The sequence below is a fragment of the Elgaria multicarinata genome, chromosome 2 (assembly GCF_023053635.1).
Source record: "Elgaria multicarinata webbii isolate HBS135686 ecotype San Diego chromosome 2, rElgMul1.1.pri, whole genome shotgun sequence".
Classification (NCBI taxonomy): domain Eukaryota; kingdom Metazoa; phylum Chordata; class Lepidosauria; order Squamata; family Anguidae; genus Elgaria; species Elgaria multicarinata.
Window position 1 is genome coordinate 156,799,704 of NC_086172.1, and position 20,413 is coordinate 156,820,116.

At 43.1% G+C, this 20,413-nt stretch overlaps 1 protein-coding gene across 1 annotated transcript; it reads right to left on the bottom strand.

The window, feature by feature from the left end:
- Positions 1-1,338: 1,338 nt before the first annotated feature.
- GPR68 (G protein-coupled receptor 68) lies at positions 1,339-20,185 on the bottom strand. The gene is made up of 2 exons (XM_063147632.1): positions 20,112-20,185; positions 1,339-2,688 (listed from the first exon to the last, which is right to left on the bottom strand). The coding sequence occupies exon 2, from the start codon at positions 2,575-2,577 to the stop codon at positions 1,489-1,491; it is 1,089 nt and encodes a 362-aa protein (XP_063003702.1). The 5' UTR covers positions 2,578-2,688; positions 20,112-20,185; the 3' UTR covers positions 1,339-1,488.
- Positions 20,186-20,413: the final 228 nt, after the last annotated feature.

The window sequence follows — 20,413 nt, forward strand, 5'->3', positions numbered from 1 at the left end:
AAAGTATATGCAAGGTTTATGGAACCAAGTTTCATTTTAAGTTGTCCAATGTATGTTTTTATAATTAATAAATAGTATTAATTCAGATCAAAATTCCACCATGCCTGGGTCCAGCTCCAGCTGAGAGCCCCCTCCCTTCTGCTACCAACTGTCTCTGCAGAGGCCACCAGTGAGGGAGGAAGCAGCAGCCAGGCACCTCTCCGCTGGGTCCAGCTCCAGCTGAGAGCCCCCTCCCTCCTGCTACCAACTGTCACTGCAGAGGCCACCAGTGAGGGAGGAAGCAGCAGCCAGGCACCTCTCCACCGTGCCTGGGTCCAGCTCCAGCTGAGAGCCCCCTCCCTCCTGCTGTCAACTGTAACTGCAGAGGCCACCAGTGAGGGAGGAAGCAGCAGCCAGGCACCTCTCCACCGTGCCTGGGTCCAGCTCCAGCTGAGAGCCCCCTCCCTCCTGCTACCAACTGTCTCTGCAGAGGCCACCAGTGAGGGAGGAAGCAGCAGCCAGGCACCTCTCCACCGTGCCTGGGTCCAGCTCCAGCTGAGAGCCCCCTCCCTCCTGCTGTCAACTGTAACTGCAGAGGCCACCAGTGAGGGAGGAAGCAGCAGCCAGGCACCTCTCCACCGTGCCTGGGTCCAGCTCCAGCTGAGAGCCCCCTCCCTCCTGCTACCAACTGTCTCTGCAGAGGCCACCAGTGAGGGAGGAAGCAGCAGCCAGGCACCTCTCCACCATGCCTGGGTCAGCTCCAGCTGAGAGCACCCCTCCCTCCTGCTGTCACCTGTAACTGCTGAACTTTTCCAACTAAGATTGTAGTGCCTGAATTTGCTTTCCTTTTCCCCCTCCTCCTCCTCCCTCCCAATCCCCTTTCCTTTTGTGTCATGACTTTTAGATTGTAAGCCTGTGGGCAGGGACTGTCAAGAAATACTTTTGTAAGCCGCCATGAGAGCCTTTTTTTGGCTGAATGGCGGCATAAAAATCCTTAAATAAATAAATAAATAAATAAATAATAAAATAAAATACTATTTGCTTTCTCTTGCAGGTGATCTGAACAGTTTCAGACATTTTAAAATACAGATTGATAGGCAAGACACACCATCTACAGAGCTGTTCTTTTAAACATTTCACCTTTTGCACTAAATGATCACAAAGTGTAATCCTTTGGTAATCATTTAAGTAATTCTTCATTACTCCAAGACTACAATTCAGAACATTAATATTTTTATTTCCACAAGTCCTGTCATTAAAAAGAATAGCTGATTTTCCATGATGGAAGATGTACTGAGTAAGCAATGGGATGTATAAGAAACTGCAAAGAATAGCCTGTTTTGATATAATTACCCTGTATTAGAATAAAGCTCTGAACGACATTAAAGGAACTAAGGAATTCCCCGTGCGGAAAGAAGAATATCTGTGTAGCATAGTTGATTGTATTTTTAAATTATAGATGCTTTTTACAGCCCAAATGAGAAGTGAACAAATATATACATGGAGACTTTACATCACTCTTCCTTTTGGAAAAGTGTCAGCTGATGTTTCCTCCATTTCATGAGCATGTAGTGTATTTAATGACTCTGGGTCAAGCTCAGCTTGGTCCCTTATTTTTTTGACAGTTTTTGGAGTACTCAGCGGGTAGGATTCCTGGGTTTCTACCACTTTGCATCTTAGGTACTTTAAACAGCTGTCTCGTAGTTTGACAAAATCCTGGTAGGTGTTCTCACTGGAAAAGCAGTATAGTATTGGGTCGGCAACACAATTAAAAGTGGTCAACAAAAGTGAAATGTGGTAGACGTTAAAAATACTGGCAGCAAATGCACAGCTATTCTCAAAGAGGCTGCGTGTCAACAACAGAATATGATATGGTCCGAAGCAAACCAAGAAAATTAAAATTGTACTTGAAACCAGGCGTTTAATTTGAATCTTCTTCTTTTTCTGAGTGCCATGACTCTTGCGGACAACTCGAAGGATGCCACAGTAAGAAAAAAGCAGCAGAGAAAATGGAAATAGGAATCCAGCAGTGAAACGGTAAAAATTTATGTTGTTTTCCCAGGTTTTTATGGGGTAATGCTCAAAGCACACTAGGTGGCTCTCCGTGTCGTTACTCACTTCGCCATGTGTAAAAACAAGCGAGCAGGTCAGAATTTCCTTGGTCCAAATGACAATGCTCACCACTATAGCAGCTTTCATTGTCCGATACTGATGGAAGCGAAAAGGGTACACCACAGCCAGGTAACGGTCAATTGAGATACAACAGAGGAAGCCCACACTGATGTAGATATTTTCATACAGGAGGATGCCACAGATTTTGCATAAGAGTTCATTATAGGTCCAATTGTCATGCTGTAAAACATACTGGAGCCAAAAGGGCAGGGAGAAAATATAAAGTAGGTCTGCTATAGTCAAATTGCAAAGGTAGATTCCCAGTTCATTCTTGACCTTCACCTGCAAATAGGCATAGTAAAGTGAGACACAGTTGGCGGGGAGTCCTACTACGAAGACAAGTATGTATATCACTGGTGATAATGTCTGGTGTATGGTGTGGTCAATGGTGCAATTCAGAGTATTATCCTCTGAAAGGTTCTCCATGTTCTTCAGGCAATGACCATAGACGTCCTAGATGAGTATGCATCATTTTAATATTGTGCCATTTCATTAGTTCTGCATTTTCTTCAGACCAATGTTACTATCTGTAAACACCTGCAGGAGGGGGAAAAAATCACAAGACGTTTCTTCTAATGGAATCCACTAACCAACGCCCCCCCTTTTTTTATAGTCATCTGTAATTCTACCATATTAAGGTTGTGATTCTATGCAACAGGGGTGGGCAACTTGCGGCCCTCCAGTTGTTTGGGCCTACAACTTCCCTCAACATTATCCAGCACAGCCAATGGTGACAGACATTGAGAACTGTAGGCCTGAACATTTGGAGAGTCTCAAGTTAAACAGCCCCATTATAGTCCTAGGACTAAGTCTCATTGAAGTCAGTGGTGCTTACCTCTGAGTAGAAATGTATAGGGTTCTGCTTTCAAGAAAAGTCTAGCTTTCTTTTGATTTCAAAACCAAGAAGACAAAATTCTCAGTAGCAAAATCAAAACAAACATTCCAAATGTAAGAAACCTGAAAACAGTTAATTATTATTATTTTGCAATGTTTATAATACAGCCATATCAGTTAGAGGCCCTGTTCAGATGTAACATAGGGAATAGTGGTTAGGCTGACCATGGTGCATGGTGGTTAGCACTAACCATGTTGAGTGTTCCCACCACATGTGCATTAACAACCCTGCCTATCAACCCTCCACCATAACCACTATTCTTGAGTGCATGTAGCTTCTCCTCACACTGCAGTAGGGTGTGGGAGTAGCCACACTTCCGTAACTGCTTGGAGAACCATGGGAAGATGTTGTTGTGAACCTTGGCTATCAGCTGGGTGGGCAGGGATGCTTTTGCTTTATGTGGTGGCTACAGGTGTTTGTGACTGGAAGCACAAGTTCACAATGATAATAAAAGCAGCATGGGATTGAAAACATCTTTATTCCCTGCTGGTGATATTGTGAGCATCCAATGCAGGTGTGGACTCTGATGGACGCCCTCTCCCGCGCTTGGATTGGGTCCACGAACCCTTGCTGCCACCCACCGCATGAACCACTCGATGGCTCAGTGGGCACCCAGGAAGTTCTGCATGGCCACCCGTCACCTTGGTGAGCTGCCAGTATACATAAAAATGGCAGCTTGTTATTCATTCACCTAAAAGTTGTCTTATGAAAATGTGGCCATTTACACAATATTATTCACACTTCTAATGGCAGTGCTAATGGCAGCTCTATGGCAGCATTTTGTTAACCATTCGGCTATTGGGCGGTAAAAAAATGCAATAAATAAAATAAAATAAACAACGGGGGCCTGAGACAACACATTAAGCTATGGTTCGGGTTGCTAACCCCTTCGCAGTGAGAGTGATTAAACCATGGTTATGTAGCCACCATGGTTAGAGAAAATGCCCTACACACATGCTAAGCCATGATGGTTAACACAAAATGCTTAACCATCATGACTTAATGGGTTGTCTGAACAAGCCCAGAGACAGTCAGTGAATTTTCCAAACACAACAATATCAGTTATTTCTGGCCATCAAATTTACAGAAACCTATATCTCGCATTCTGCTGACCACCGGTGTGATTCTGTTTCAAATATGAAAAGTCTTCCTGAGGTGCTCCTGTATACATAATACATTCTAAGAACAGGAAATTCAAGGCTGAATAGTGATACTTTCAGAGCCAATTTCTGTACTTAATTTGAGGAAAGCTGAACTCCCTGCTACAAGGAAATAGCTGTGGTGGCAAAGAATTTAGCAATTTTCAAATAAGTACTAGATGTTAATATAAAATGATGCCAACTGATTATGCCAGACTCCACTCCCATCTGTCAGTATTTGTGACTGGTGGGTCTCAGTCATTTTCAGCTGTCACAAGCAGGAACTGGGATAGAAAGTTTGTGAAGTCCTGTTCTATGTTGTATGATATCTTCCTTGCATAGGAACAGCTGCACATTTGGCATTTGAATCCATCCTAACATATTGCAAAATAGTAATATAATTGTGTATATTTACTCCAGAAGTAAGGAACAACTAAACTACTCTGCAAATTGCACAATTTAACACTACTGCAATATTTAAATGAAACATAAACAATAGGCTAGTTAGTCATCAATGTATAATTCCACCCCTAAATCAGACACATTATTAGTCATTACATGAACCAAAGGACTGGACTTATTTGTCCTTGAAATTTCCCTTGTCTCATTGGCTTCCTTTCCCTAGATACTTTATTATTAATATGGCAATTTTGGCTAAAAATTGTAGGCTTACTGATTTGCCTGTGCTGCAGGAGTGCAATTTTTGGCCCTGAAGATGTTCTGGCCTACAGTTCTCATTAGCCTTAGCCAGCATAGCCAATGGTGAGGGATCACAAGAGCTGTAGGCCCAAACGTTTGGCAGGTCCAAGTTACCCATCTCTGCAGTTCTACACTTTCTAGGATCTTATAAAACATATTTAGGCTATAGCTCTGTAGAACAGCTCCTTTAATCATGTCTTTCTCCCCTACTTCTCTTCAAACAGTTATGAACTGTGTTGAATGTATAATTCTTGAGTACAAAACAAGTTCAGTTCCCAGGTTCAGTTGGATCTTCATCCAACTGAAGATAATGTGAAGACCCATGTTGGTTTTGAGGTGTTTTGACACAGATTATAAATTTTCAGAGGCTCTCCGATATGATGATATCACAGACTCTCCCAAACAAAATCATTAAGGTCATCAATGAGGATTGCCAATTAGATTGCCCATTCTGCCATGCCAGGCAAAGCCTAGGCATGGGGAGGGATTTGTGGGCGGAGCAAGAGAGAGACGTGTCCATCCTGCATTGGGCAGGAATTCACGCCACTCTGGACTGGGAGGGGACTTGACCAGATATAAGCTGGTCACTTACCCCTCAGAGACCTCTTTCTCGCTTCCGCGGCTCCAACTGGACATCTCAGCATCAACTGCGAATGGATCTCCCTGGAGCAACAACATCCTCGGGCCTAGGCCCCCCCAATCATCAATGAATCTCACTGCAGAATCTTCAGTGACTCAGTGGGAAGGATCCAATGATGCACTCATGCTAGCTGCCATCCCTGCCATCTTCAGGGCATCTGCAGCTGCTACCACTGGCAATGTAGTGCTTTTGGGAGCAAGCTCTGAAACACGTGGAAACACTCTTTTTTGGAAGGGGCATGACCCAGCCCTTCCAGAAACTAGTATTTTAGTTCTTTTGGGGGCTTGCTCCCGGAAGTGCTATGTGCCCCAGGGTCAGCGAGGCCAGTTGCACATGCGCTGGGGCCAATGGTCCTGGCTATTCGCACAAGGGCATCACTGGACCCTACCCACTGTCTCCCAGCCTAACCTACCTTTCAGAGGACTCATCTACACCAAGCAGGGTATTCCACTATGAAAGCAGTATGAAAGCGGTATATAAAAGGCAGGAGCCACACTACTGCTTTATAGCGGTATTGAAGTGCACTGACAACTGTTGGGGCCCATTACATATGCCATATAACGCTTTCATACCACTTTCATAGTGTTATATCCTGCTTGGTGTAGCTGTGTCAAGAGCCCCAACACTTGTTAATGCACTTCAATACCACTATAAAGCAGTACTGTAGATCCTGCAGAGCACTTCAATACTGCTATAAAGCAGTAGTGTGGCTCCTGCCTTTTATATACCGCTTTCATAGTGGAATATCCTGCTTGGTGTAGATGAGCCCAGAGTTATTGTGAGGATAAAATAGGTGAGAAGTAAAAATAATATCTTGTAGATACTAACAAAGATAATATTCCAATATTTTTCATTAAATATTATTTTTTTCTAGTGAAGATTTCAATCCTCTAAATAAGAGCATTATTGAAATATAAAAAGAAGCTTATGTTGTTAAAAAAACAAGTCCTTAAAAACTGAATGTTACTAGGCACAGGTTCAAAGGTTGAATGCTGCACTCCCAACTTACCAACATGCAATTAAATAACCAATGTTAAACAGGAAATAAACTAAAAAGGGAACTGGGCATAAGCCAACAACAGCTGAACCACCTCAGCAAAGACAATGCAGACAACAATTTACCTCATAGCTTTGAATAACGTACAAGGAAATGGCTCAAATCTTCAGAGACTGTGTTTGTACAGTAACAGCACAGCACAGGGTTCTCTTAGACTTTTACATATAAAGACCAAAAGACAGCATCACTACAACTCAGTTCATTATTGCAGAACTTTTTTAAAAAAGCATACACTGTAAAAATTATGTAGGTCTTCAAATGTCTCAACTGTTTTATATCAGAAATTGTTCAAACATGTTCTCAAGATAGACCATTTGGTATTATGGCTTGGGTGTGTTCTTCACAACGGACAAGACGGAAATAATTTTAAGTCCATTTTTAACCTGTCATGTGAAAATGAAGTAGTCAATCTGAGTTCCCTTCAGTCTGTTTACTCTAGATTCAGATGCTACTGTGTCCAACCAAATTCTTTCCTCTCAATTCAGTTTTACTCCAACGGATATAACGTTGCTGGCAATTTGTAACATGAACCATGGATTAAGTCCAAATATAGCTAGCTAGCAAACAAACAAAAAAAGCTCTTTAAGCGAACGATTCCTGCCAATTTCCCCTAAACAAACAGAGCCAGGACTGCAGCTGCTCAAGAGGTATGGTATTTTAACTCAGACTATATGAAATTATTGCTAACCGTACTGTGTTTGTCCCTGCAACTCTGGAAGGGCTATTATTCCCATTTTACAGATGAGGAATAGAGGCTGTTCCAAGAGACTTCTCAAAGACCACACAATTTGTCTATTGGAGGAAATGACATATTTATCTCAGTTGCCAGCCAAACTACTGGTAGTATGAAAATGGTGTTGAAAGAAGGCGACTTTGGTCAAGGAGATGAGATGCAATAGGAAGTGAAGGAGACAAAAATAGTAGTCGTAGAATCATAGGATCATAGAATAGTAGAGTTGGAAGGGGCCTATAAGGCCATTGAATCCAACCCCCTGCTCAATGCAGGAATCCACCTTCATCCCTGACAGATGGCTGTCCAGATGCCTCTTGAAGGCCTCTAGTGTGGGAGAGCTCACAACCTCCATTGTTGTACTGCTCTAACAGTCAGGAAGTGACATAGCTGTCTGGGTGAGAGAAAAACGCATGATAAATTGGCATGTAGGGTAGTCATAGAACAAAAGGTAATCAGGAGGGATGCACATGGGCAAGGAAAGCAAAGCAAAACTATTAGATTGTTCATAGCAGGCCTGGCATCATCAGCTGGCAACCCAGGGCAACTGCCAGGGCCCTGTAGTGACACTAGATTGGGCACTCCCAGGCACTGATGGATATTTTATTTCTTTTTAATCCTGTGCATGGCGGCAGGATGGAATTTCAGGACGCAAATGGAGAGAAGGTTTAATACTCTGCCCCCGCCCCCAGTGCGTGCTGGTCTTGATCTGAACTGGTGCCATGCACAATTACTCTAAAGCAACCTAGGGTAGGCAGTCTTTTTGGGCCATGGACCTATTTGGCAACTTGAGAAACTGTGTTTGGCACCATCGTGAAACAGCTGCCATGGGAGGCATGGCAAAAGAGCAAGTAACCTGTCTTCCATACAAAGCTGAGCCCAAATACACTAACAACTCCTTTGAAATCAAACTTTTCAGCACCAACAGAAACCTATTTTACAGGAATCCCAGCTGCCCATAAGAAATGGGGAGGGGGAGGGCACCATGGTGGCTGCCAAGGAAGGGATGCATTGGTGCCGGTGGGCACCGTCTTGCTCGCCCTGCTCTAAAGGAAAGACAAAGATATAGCTCAGCTACTCATTGCGCAATTAATGTTATGTGTAGTTTGATCTGAGTTTAAAAGGTCTTTGCCTGGTGGTAGAAAGTCATCAGTGCAGGAGCTAGATTAACTTCCCTAAAAAGGAAATGCAAAAACCCAGATGCAGTCATTAAAAAGTCCCCACCAAATGAGACCTCACCAAGTGATCCTAGGATGCTATTAAGACAAAGATTAGGGCTTCCCGGAAAATCTCAAAGACTGGGCAGATCTACCCAGTGATACATATCAATCACTCAGCTGTTGGATTTAAGTTTGTAATTATTGTTTTACTGATCCTATTCAGTTATCTTTCTGGATAGTGCCAGATACACCCAGATAAATTTTACTCTAGAAGCCAATTGTTAATCATGGATGTCCCCCAAATCTAAATGAATATTGTAGTTGGATCTAATCCATATTCCATGTGGGCGTTCTTTCATAAAGGAAAAAAGTGACAGAAAAATGTCATAATCAGTCTGTGTACAGAATCTTTTTTTATTATTATTTATCGGCAGCGTGTAAGGAGAGATGGCTTTCCTTCCCTGCTGTTATTGTTACTGTTGCTACTTACCTTCTTTTTTCCCCTGAGGCAAACAAAAGCATATTCATATTTTGCCAGACTGTACAGACTGCTGTACATTCTTGATTCTAAAATACTTTTCTAACAAAAACACAAGCAATTGGCTCAGAGCTCGAGGTGTAATGCCTCAAAGATGCAAGCTGCATCAGATAAAAATGTGAGATGCACCTCATTAGAGAGTTTAAGAAATTAAATCAATGCGATTGTTCCTTCTTCCGGCACAACGGGTCTCTCACCCACCCCTTCCAGGCAATTATCAGAAGCTCAGCCAACCTACACAAGCCCTAGACTAAGACACCCAGAGAAAAAAAGATTATGCTCATGGACAAACATCCGCCGACTAACTTCCTTTTCCCCAGGATAAAAACCTCACGTACTCAAGGCTTTCATCAGAAGGAAAATGCTCCTGAAGGAATAGGCCATAACCTAGAAAAACTGATGCTGCATTAAAAATCAGCCTGAAATTCAGACATTAAATACTGGAGCCTGGACAAACGCAGCTACCGAAAGATACTCTGCCTTAGCCAGTTCTAAGATAACTGTTTTGTTGTTTATTCGTTCAGTCGTTTCTGACTCTTCGTGACTTCATGGACCAGCCCATGCCAGAGCTTTCTGTTGGCTGTCCCTAGCTCCCCCAAGGTCAAGTCTGTCACCTCCAGAATATCATCCATCCATCTTGCCCTTGGTCGGCCCCTCTTCCTTTTGCCTTCCACTTTCCCTAGCATCAGCCTCTTCTCCAGGGTATCCTGTCTTCTCATTATGTGTAGGCTGACCATATGAAAAGGAGGACAGGGCTCCTGTATCTTTAACAGTTGTGATGAAGAGGGAATTTCAGCAGGTGTCATTTGTACGCATGGAGCACCTGGTGAAATTCACTCTTCATTACAATATTTAAAGCTGCAGGAGCCCTGACCTCTTTTGTATCAAGTCAGTCTAGTATAGCTCCTGCAGCTTTAAATGTTGTGATGAAGAGGGAATTTCCCCAGATGCTGCATGCATACAAATAACACTGGCTGAAATTCTCTCTTGATCACAACTGTTAAAGATACAGGATCCCTGTCCTCCTTTTCATATGGTCACCCTAATTATGTGGCCAAAGTACTTCAGTTTTGCCTTTAATACCATTCCCTCAAGTGAGCAGTCTGGCTTTATTTCCTGGAGTATGGACTGGTTTGATCTTCTTGCAGTCCAAGGCACTCTCAGAATTTTCCTCCAACACCACAGTTCAAAAGCATCTATCTTCCTTCGCTCAGCTTTCCTTATGGTCCAGCTCTCGCAGCCATAGGTTACTACGGGGAATACCATTGCTTTAACTATGCGGACCTTTGTTGTCAGTGTGGTGTCTCTGCTCTTAACTATTTTATCAAGATTTGTCATTGCTCTCCTCCCAAGAAGTGAACGTCTTCTGATTTCCTGGCTGCAGTCAGCGTCTGCAGTAATCTTTGTGCCCAGAAATACAAAGTCTGTCACTGCCTCCACGTTTTCTCCTTCTATTTGCCAGTTATCAATCAAGCTGGTTGCCATAATCTTGGTTTTTTTTAGGTTTAACTGCAACCCAGCTTTTGCACTTTCTTCTTTCACCTTTGTCATAAGGCTCCTCAGCTCCTCCTCCCTTTCAGCCATCAAAGTGGTGTCATCTGCATATCTGAGATTGTTAATGTTTCTTCCTGCGATTTTAACTCCAGCCTTGGATTCGTCAAGCCCAGCACGTCGCATGATGTGTTCTCATATAAATCAATCAGAACTGGACAAGATGGCTTAAATATAGACACACATATCCTTTATAATAGTGTTATATTTGCCACTTCAGTTTCAGTTTCTAACATGGAATGTGGCTTTTGCACAGCTGCAGCCAGCTGATTAAATGTTTTAACTTTTCAATGATTTGTTCTTGCTGAAGCACTTTTTTTTTTTTTTTTGCTACAACAAGGTTCATCAGACGAGCATTTTATTGCACGCTTGCTATGGCCCACTTATGGATGTGCACGCGTCCTTTAGAAGAAGATGTCCTCCTCCTGTGTGCCTCCTGCTTTTTCCACTTGTTTTCCATTGCAAAATAGACCCCCCAAAAAAATCCATTTTAAAAAATGGAATACGCCACAATCTCCTGCTGTGATCAAAACGGCCCCTGAATGGGCCATGTGGTTGTTGTTTACTTCTTCTTTCCCATCCGGGAAGAGAGAGGAAGTAATGATGGACAGGATCGGGGGGGGGGGGGGGTGCGGCGGAGAAGCAGTGGTATTGAAATGGGAACCCCCCCCTCCCGGTGTGATGATAACCAGCATGTATACATAATGGATGGTTTTTTCCTCCCAGTTTGCATTGCTTTATACTTGTTTATGTGTAATCTTTTCTTGCATTCTGTTGACAGATGTCCCTTTAAATGTTTTTTTTAAAAAAAACAGGAGCTGGAAAGATCTGCTTAGAGTTGCCCACACATTTTCCCTAATAGAGCTTCAGATTTGGGGAAATGGATAACAGAAAATGCAGCTTTTCATGAAACTGCTGGTTGCCTGTGGATCGGCGACATTTCACAAAAGACTTCAAACTGCTCTCCCTCTGCACTAAATCGCTGGGGTGGATTGGCCCCCGGTCCCCCTGCACTATAGTCGTGATCCCAATTCTGCTCCCAGCCGATTTTTGCAAAGATGTAAAGAGTTATGAAGTCTGATCACAGCCCTCCACCATCTTGTTTAGTTCAGCCCTGTCAACCTCTGTAGAGTGATCCTTTCGGAGTACTTGGCAGTCAGCATGGGACTTGCCATCTTCAAAGGCGGCTGCAAGGTGGAAAAGTAGGCACATGATGAGGATACCCTGTGTGATCCAGGCTCTCAATCACATATACTGGGCACATGGAGGCCCATTCTGAGCATATGAAGCTCCATTCACAACTCCCATTGCATGCACAATGGTACAGGTGGGACCAGTGGGCACAATCCCCCTCCCATCTCATCATGTTCAGTCAACATGATATAGAAGGTGAAAATATCGCCCATTTGTTAAAGGGCCATTGTTCATTCCTCTGGGCTTCAGCTGCTCATGGTTGGCAGGTAAATGCATGTATTATCATGATGCTCCAGTCTGCATTTATCCATGCAATAGTTGCTGCTCAAAAGAAACAGAGAAGTTCTTCAGGTCAGTATAGCGGGTGGTTTCTTTCCATGAGATGTAGCAAGGTTCACTCTGGGTTTCTCAGTTCTTGCAATGTATAAATTTGCTGCATTTAGATAATAGCAGGTGCTGGAAAGTTTGTATCACTGAGCATTACCTCCAGCCCTGAAAATTCATATTTAGCCAGCGTGGTGACTGAGAAATGCATTGCCAATGCCACAGTCAGGGGGACATACCGATGTTTTGCTTGTGGGCCCTAGTTGACAGCTGGGTGGCTAATATGTGAACAGAGTGCTGGACTCAATGGACCCTTGGTCTGATCCAGCATGGCTCTCCTTACATTCTTATGGATCATGTCAGATATTACTTTCTCAAAGCAACCACTTTACTGTGTCTGAAACCACTGGCCAAGTTTGTTGACCCTTTCGAAGAAATTCAAAAGATCTGCAAGATTTGTTCTTTTATAGGATTAGTACTATTATACTCAATGTATTTATCACTGGTTTGGAATTTGAGCTCTCTTGTTGTCAGCAATCAACAAGATTATAATAGACAAGACCTCTGTAACAGAATTGTTTATATAGACAAGAAATTGCCCCCATTCTAGAAGTGCTTGATTGGTGGAGTACCACTATTGGTGGTGATTATGGTGGCTGTTTATGCATCACCCCAAAAAGAGGAAATTCATCACTAAAAAACAAACAATAAAAAGGACAGCGATTTGCATATTTGTATACGTTAATGCATAGGTGTACATGCAAATTTAGAAATCATTATTATAATTGAAATAGAAATACAATACATCCCACCACAGTGGGAAAGCAGTGCTTAATCTGCTGTCCAGGATGACGGGCAACTTCAAGACCCCTGCTCAACCATCTTAACAGGATTCTTTAGCTTTAAAATAGACTTGGGCCATAGCTAGACCAAAGGTTTATCCCTGGATCATCCAGGGGTCAAACCTGTTCATCTAGGTAACACACAGGGGATCCAGTGCACAGGCAGGGGTGAACCCTGGATGATCCCAGGATAAACCTTAGGTCTAGCTGTGACCTTGGTCTGGACAGCTCTTCAAACAGAAGATGCCTCAAATTGAGGATTGTCTTCTGACAGTCCTTCAAATATTTACTGGAAATGCAGAAGCCTATTGTATTTCAATGTGTTAGTGGTGCACCAGTTCTCTTGCCCACGTCTAGAGTGCCATTTGGGCCTATTTGTGGAGTAAATAGCCTTTTCATTAGTTCCCAGAGAATCACTTGTTGGTGTTCTATTCAACACAACCCAGAGAAAATTCTGGCAGAACCTCAAGGTAAGCTACCTGTTGCTTAGAATGGCTGAGAAGAATGTTATCTTCCGGGCTGACAGCCTGGCCCTTCTAAGGCTGATGTTCTTCCAGTCTGGAAAGTTGGACTATCTTCAGAATAGAAGAGATTGAGGGAACAGTAGATGATTCTCTATTATTGATGAAGTTCTGGGCTGCCCTCTATTTGGGTCTCTTCCTTTTGGATTCAACTGGATGGTTTGATCAACCTCCTAGTAGCCACTGCTGGCCATTGGACAGAGCACACATGCCATGGCTAACAACTCATCAGGAGAGCATGTAGACACTGCTAGGAGATAATCAAGCACAAAGGATGTACACACAAACAGGCTAGCTTCTAGGTGACATGGTGGGGTGGGGGGAGTTTGCAGTAATTTAGCCAAGTACCAACCAGTTCAACAAGACTGTAGCTAGGCAACTGGGGATTATACATCACAGGCAGCAATTTTTGCAGAGAACAGAAAACCTATTCAGACAGTCAGTACAGGGAACTGGATGTTGGAATGGGGCTGCCTGCTTATGCAATAGATGGATGAATAGTATTAGTCTTTTCTAAGGAAAGAACCAAAAGGTGGTGGTGGTGGTGGAGAGAGAATCCAGCAACCATCTACCCACAGGATTGAGCTTAAGTTTCTTAGACCTCTCATCCCATCCATCGCTGATTCCATACACCAGTTCAGCACTTCCACAGCTTCACCTGACTTAGATGACAAGAAGAAATAGAGCCCAGTGTTACTGGTGCATTGATGGCATCACACTCCAAATCCCCAGAAGACCAGCGCTAGCTATAACAAGACTTGAACCATTTGGAAAAGTTCTGTTGGATGACTTTTCAAGGATGTGGTGGTTGGTGAAGGGTTGTTTTTTTATCGCTGTTGTCACCATGGAATAAGCTTGATAATGAGCTCATTATCAATAGCTGTTTTTACAAGGATACTGTTGTTTTTATGCTTCTTATTTTTTAAAATTTTGTACATTTGTTTTTTTACTGCTTTTAACTTTTGTAAACCGCCCAGAAAGCTTCAGCTATGAGGCGGTATATAAATGCAATGAATAAATAAATATGTTTGATCATATTCTTTAAGAATCACTTTCCAAGTGTAGTTGCTGTGTGATTCCATACACCAGTATGGAAATCAAGGAAATTTCCCAGTAAGTAAGGTGCACTGCAGTGGTGAGTGTTGTGAACCATCTAAAATGAGAGCAAGTCATGAACATGGTACAGTTCTTCATCCTGGCCTGCTTTCCGGATAACATTTGTCTCCCCCTCCCCCTCAGCCTATCATCTCCCAGGGTAGACAAGGGCATAGTAGAACCTTCTCTCGCTATCAAGAGAAAAGCTTCTGCTCTTTGGCACTGTGGATGTTTGGGAGATGAACTGTAATGCAGGGGACTTCAGCATCACAGAGTTTGAGTCCTTCAGGTCATTCCTGGGCCTAATCTACACCAAGCAGGATTTTGCACTATGAAAGCAGCATGAAGGCAGGAGCCACACCTGCCTTTTATATACTGCTTTCATACTGCTTTTGTAGTGCAATATCTTGCTTGGTGTAGATTAGGCCATGGCTAGAGAATGGCTGATTCCCAAGGGATTTGTGCAATGATATCTGGTTCCTTAAGAAGCAAGGATTCTCCTATAACAACACAGCCAATCACCTTGCGGCAATTACTTTCTTTAATAAAAACTAACAACTTTACAGATCCACACATGTCCACTGGGCACACTGGGCTTTGGAAGCCTGGCACCTACTGCCCCTGAGCGGGCAGGAGACAGGTAACTGCTAAGCTTTGAATTCATGGACATCTCCAGTGTTTCTTAGCAGTGCCTCACATTTTCTCATTTAAAGTTTTCAAGAAGATATTTAAATAGATTTTTGAAACACAGATGCACTCCAGCAAGAGCATGCTGTTCTTGTGTCACTAGAAGTTTGTTCCTTAACAGAACAAAAGAGGATGGGTGACTAATGGATTTTTTATGACTAGCCCTACCCTTCACTGAATCAGCCTTAAATATCTATTGTAGACCTCACGCAAAGGGCAATGGAAAACTGAAAGGGACATCTCGACACCAGCAAGAGGGCGGAATTATGGAATGCGACATTTTCCTTCTAAGAGCAAAGTCAGCTAGACTGTGGCTTCCATTCATAGCTTCTACATCTGGTGCTAACTAGCAGAAAGCGTATACATAACACAGAATTGTAGAAACAGTTTGTTTTGGATTCAGAAGTATCACTGCTTATAGGGGTTGTGAAGGAGAGGGAATCAAAGGGGAACAGTGTTCACATCCCCACCAGATGATTCCTCCTCAGAGGAAGACTCAGAGCATCCAGGAGCTGCCGAGGCTCAGGACCAGCCAGGGTCAGAGGGCCTGGATACCTGTGGGCCCTCAATAGTACCTGGCTAGGACCTACCCTCCACAGGAGGAGGGGATATCTTCTTCAGGGGCAGAACAGGAGAGAACCTCATGCTGGAAGTGACGTAGATTGAAGAGGCAGGCCAGATTTCCAGAGCTCAGGAGAAATACCTGACTGCAGCCGAACACTCTGTGGGAGTATGGGGTTCTCTTCACGAGGTGACTCTTTTCAGAAGCTACTAACAAGCTACAGTTGGACAGTTGACAGCCTCTGCAGCTGGACAGTTGACAGCCTCTGCTTAAAAACAGCAGTTGGGAGCTGGAAGAGTTGCTGGAAACAACATTGACCAGACCTCGTGGAATCCAGCTTCCCTTGTCTCAACTCTGAACTGCTTCTTTGACTCATTACTGCTGCATTTCTGAACTGAACACTGACTCTCCATCTGCCTGCTCCTTGTCTGCTGTGTTGCTATGAAACCTTGTTGCTTGTGACCTGGACAGTTGAGACCTTGCTTTTTGCCTGATCCCTGTTTGTGCTGACCACTTTGAGACCCTTGAACCTGCAACTGTGAGGCTCAGACTCTGGAATGAGACTAAAGGAAAGCTTCACTTACCTTAATCTCATATCAGCACGCCCTATAGCCTCACTCTGTGCTCAGTTTGGGTTGGCTAGATCATGTATCATATCTGTGCTATCAGAATGTGTATTTTATTTTATCACTACCTGCAGTTCCTCTGTCCCCATGAAATTGAAAGAGGCGAGAAAAAGGTTTTGGGTTATTTATTTATTTATTTATTTATTACATTTTTATACCGCCCAATAGCCGAAGCTCTCTGGGCAGTTCACAAAAAGTTAAAAATGGTGCGGTTAAAAGGTTAAAAATGATGCGTTTGGCACTACAAAGAACTAAGTCAAATTTAGCTTGTTTGCAAGTTAATTTTGACCATTGTAGTGTTCCCTAGCTACTACAGAACAGTAAAAGGGTAAAATGTAGCTTGCAAACCAGCAAAATTCAACCCTTTTAATGTTGCTGAGTATGACAGAGCAGTTTGTCATCAACCTGGTCAAGGAGTGGAAGCTGTCCAATTTCCCCCCTCTATTTCCCCTTTCCCCCCATTAACAATGAGGTGCTTTTGATTGGTTTCCTTTCCCACTTAGCACACTACTTCGCAGTAGTGCTACTTCAACCTTTCACTATATCGCAATAGCCCTATTTTAACCATTCCATTCACAATATCACAGGGGCGCTGTTTCAACCATTCATTATATCGTAGTAGCACTGTTTGAGAATGGAAGCTGACAAGAAGAGGTGTGGGTTACCCAGTTGTACTCATTCTCATACAAACCCTGCAGGGAGGAGGGCACTTAATAAAACCTGTTTGTTTGAATCAGAGTCATAGTGTTGGTGTATGGAGAGAGGGACACTCGGTTTGTTTTCAGACTTTAAATGGTTGATATAATTCATTGTTTGTGAATTGCTTTAAATTCTAGTTAGTAGTTTATCTAATGTGTATTTATTGTTTTTTGTTCCTATTGTTGTGTTTTGTATGATTTGGTTAACTGGAATGCGCTCTGGTATAGAGTGCAATATAAATCTGTTTTATCATCATCATCATCCTTGCAGTAGCACTGCTTTACCCCTTTGCAATATCAGCCTGTTTTAAACATTCACAATATCACAGTGGCACTGTTTTACCCATTAACAATTTCCCTGTGGTGGATGAGAGGGGAGTGGTGTGGGGGAAACTACAGGGGCTTAATCCAGCGCTTCCATTAGATTTCCCTGAGTAGGGGAGCAGGCTGGGAACACGCCTCTCTCATTGGCTGAGCAGCACCTACACAGTTGATGACATTCACTTCTACTCACTGGACTCTGCCACACAACCCTGAAGTATGGGGTGGTTTCAAGGGCCAGTTGACTCTTGAAAGCAGGTTTTTAGGTAGCATATACTCTGCTTTTCTTGCTTCATGTGCCCCCTAATGGACCAAAGCAATTTCATGATAATCCAGCTATAAACCTGAAAGTGCGTCTGAAACTATGGGATTTGCTACCACAAGATGTGGTGATGGCCACCAATTTGTGTGGCTTTAAAAGGGAGTTGGAAAAATTCCTGGAGGAGAAGGCTATCAATGACTACTAGTCCAGATGACTAAGTGCGACCTCCAGTATCAGAGGCAGTAAGCCTATGTACACCAGTCTCTGGATAACATGGGTGGGACAGTACTGTTGCACTGTGTCCTGCTTGTGGGGCCCTGGCGACAGCTGGTTGGCCATTGTGTGAACAGAGTGCTGGACTGGATGGACCTTTGGTCTGATGTGACAATCGCACACACTTTTTACACCACACAGACTTTCTGGGAAGCTGCAATTGCTGCTGCCCAGCACCCACAGCATGCATTGATGTAGCAAGAATAGATGGGCAAAACCTTTCCACCTACAAGATCTCCAAGTATTTACATGCAAGTATTTTTGTCATAGGAAATGGGTCACATTTGAAGCAGTCCTTAGACAGGCGCAAAAGGAGATGAAAACAATAGGAATTTGTAACTAGGGAGAACAGGCAAGGCTTATACAAGATTGAGTTGGCAATGGTCTCTTCCTGACCTGGTGGAACAAACTGCAAATAAATAAATGCCTCAGCCTCCCATTGTGGGTAGTGTGGTGGGAACTGGTCTGAAGGAGGAGTCTGACTGAGATGAGGAAAGAAATTTGGTAAACTGGCCGAGGAAGATTTGTTTTCTCAGCTGTCAAATGCCACCAGAATGATTGTACAGACATAGCTCAGAGACTTACATAGCTCTTTGACCAGACATGTCAATATTGAAGGTGACAGAACGCAGCTCTTTCTCTCCATCAAGATTTTAAAATAAACAGCAACTATTTAACTCACACATAACCACCTTATTGTGCTTGTGTTCTAAATGGAGAAAGTCCATTTAAAACAAACAATAAATCCCACCCTTAAGGTTTCATGGGATTTGCCTATGTAACCAAAATAGAAAAAGCTCATAAAAGTAAGAGAAGTGGTGGGGCAGCCATGCAAACAATACTCTACTGGGTGGAAATAATATCTGGAGGCAGGTCTATATTGTTAGCCTAAGTAACAATAAGTAAAAAAAATATTTTTGCTAACCCTGCTTTACATCTTAGTATCATAGAACGTAAGTGTTGGAAGGGACTTGGGGGTCATCTGATCCATTCCCCTGCTCAGTATAAGAATCTTGCAAGAACGACAGCCTCTACTTAAATATCTCTAACGAAAGAGAGCCCATAACCTCCTGAGGCAGCCTACTATACTGTCCTACAACACTTTTTGTTAGGAAGTTTCTCCGAATGTATAACTGAAAGCTGCTTCCTTTACACTGCTAATTTAATTGGGAGAAATTGTGCTTCTTCCTCAATGTTTCCCCTGTTACAGCTCCTTTCTCATGCTCCATAAATGAATGGCGCAATGGGCCTGCACTTCACAACTGAGACATTGGGGAGTGAGGTACGTCTCTCTCTTTTGCCCCAAGGTTCTGGAATGGTGTGTGTGTATACACACACATATGTATGTATGCAAGTGTGCTTCTGCTTCATGACTTTTCAAAGCAGCTTGGCTCCTCTTGAAATCTGAATTTCTGACATCTTGGGTTGTTTTTTATCCAGCTGAGCCAGGCCTGCTGGTGTTAGTAAATTCTGTGTTTGCCTCAGGCTATAAAAAACAGACAGTAGTTTGGTAGTGACTACTCCGTGTGATTGTATTTCCTCTCGGGTTGGATCCAGGTTTATTCATACTTCAAGTAGACCCACGAAATCAGTGGGGCTTAAGTTTGTCAGGAGTAACTTTAATCCCATTGGTTTTAAAGGATTGCTTTGAAGAATGACTAAATTTGCATCCAGCCTCTCGCCTTTTAAACAAGGAATTTACAACATGATCCCATTATGTCGACTCAGATGTAAGACCTACTGAGTTCAATGAGACTTGTGCATAAGTGCACATAAGATTGGAGGTCCTATCCCTACATACCGGGAGAGCTGGATCAACTGGAAAGCAGCACATCACAAGGTACCGTCATATCCTTACTTTTCATCTGCTTAAATACCTTAACCATCCACATTTAACATTCTTGAAAGAAAAGAAAAACCCAAGTTCTTTCAAAGCTTTTCTATCCACAGCCATTGCTCTTTCTTTTTAACTGCCAAACACAGTTAGCTGGATGCTGCGTTAAACTCATCCCCAGCTTCTTGAAGTTTTCAGAAATAAGAGCTTGAATGAATTCAATATTTGCGAAGATAACCAGAAATACAAACAATCGCTGCTCTTTTTCATTGCTATTTCCTAAAGTAATATATAGAGGCGAAAAAGGCTCACCTGTACGGAAGCACCGTGTTTTGGGGGACTTCTGAAAACTCCCTGTCTGTGAAGCAGCACAGAGCGTCTGCCTCTCTAGATCATGACTGAGGCTCTGGTCTGACTAACCTCCTCCCAGCAGAAAACTGTCAGTGAGACTGAGGAGGAGGGGGAGCGGTGGAAGCAGCAGCAGCAGCAACAGCACATCATGCTACATTCAGCTGCTATTCTTGTCATGACTAAGAACAGAAGAGCCCCGCTGGATCAGACCAACAGTCCATCCAGTCCAGCCTCCTGTTTCTCCCAGAGGCATCCCATTGGCC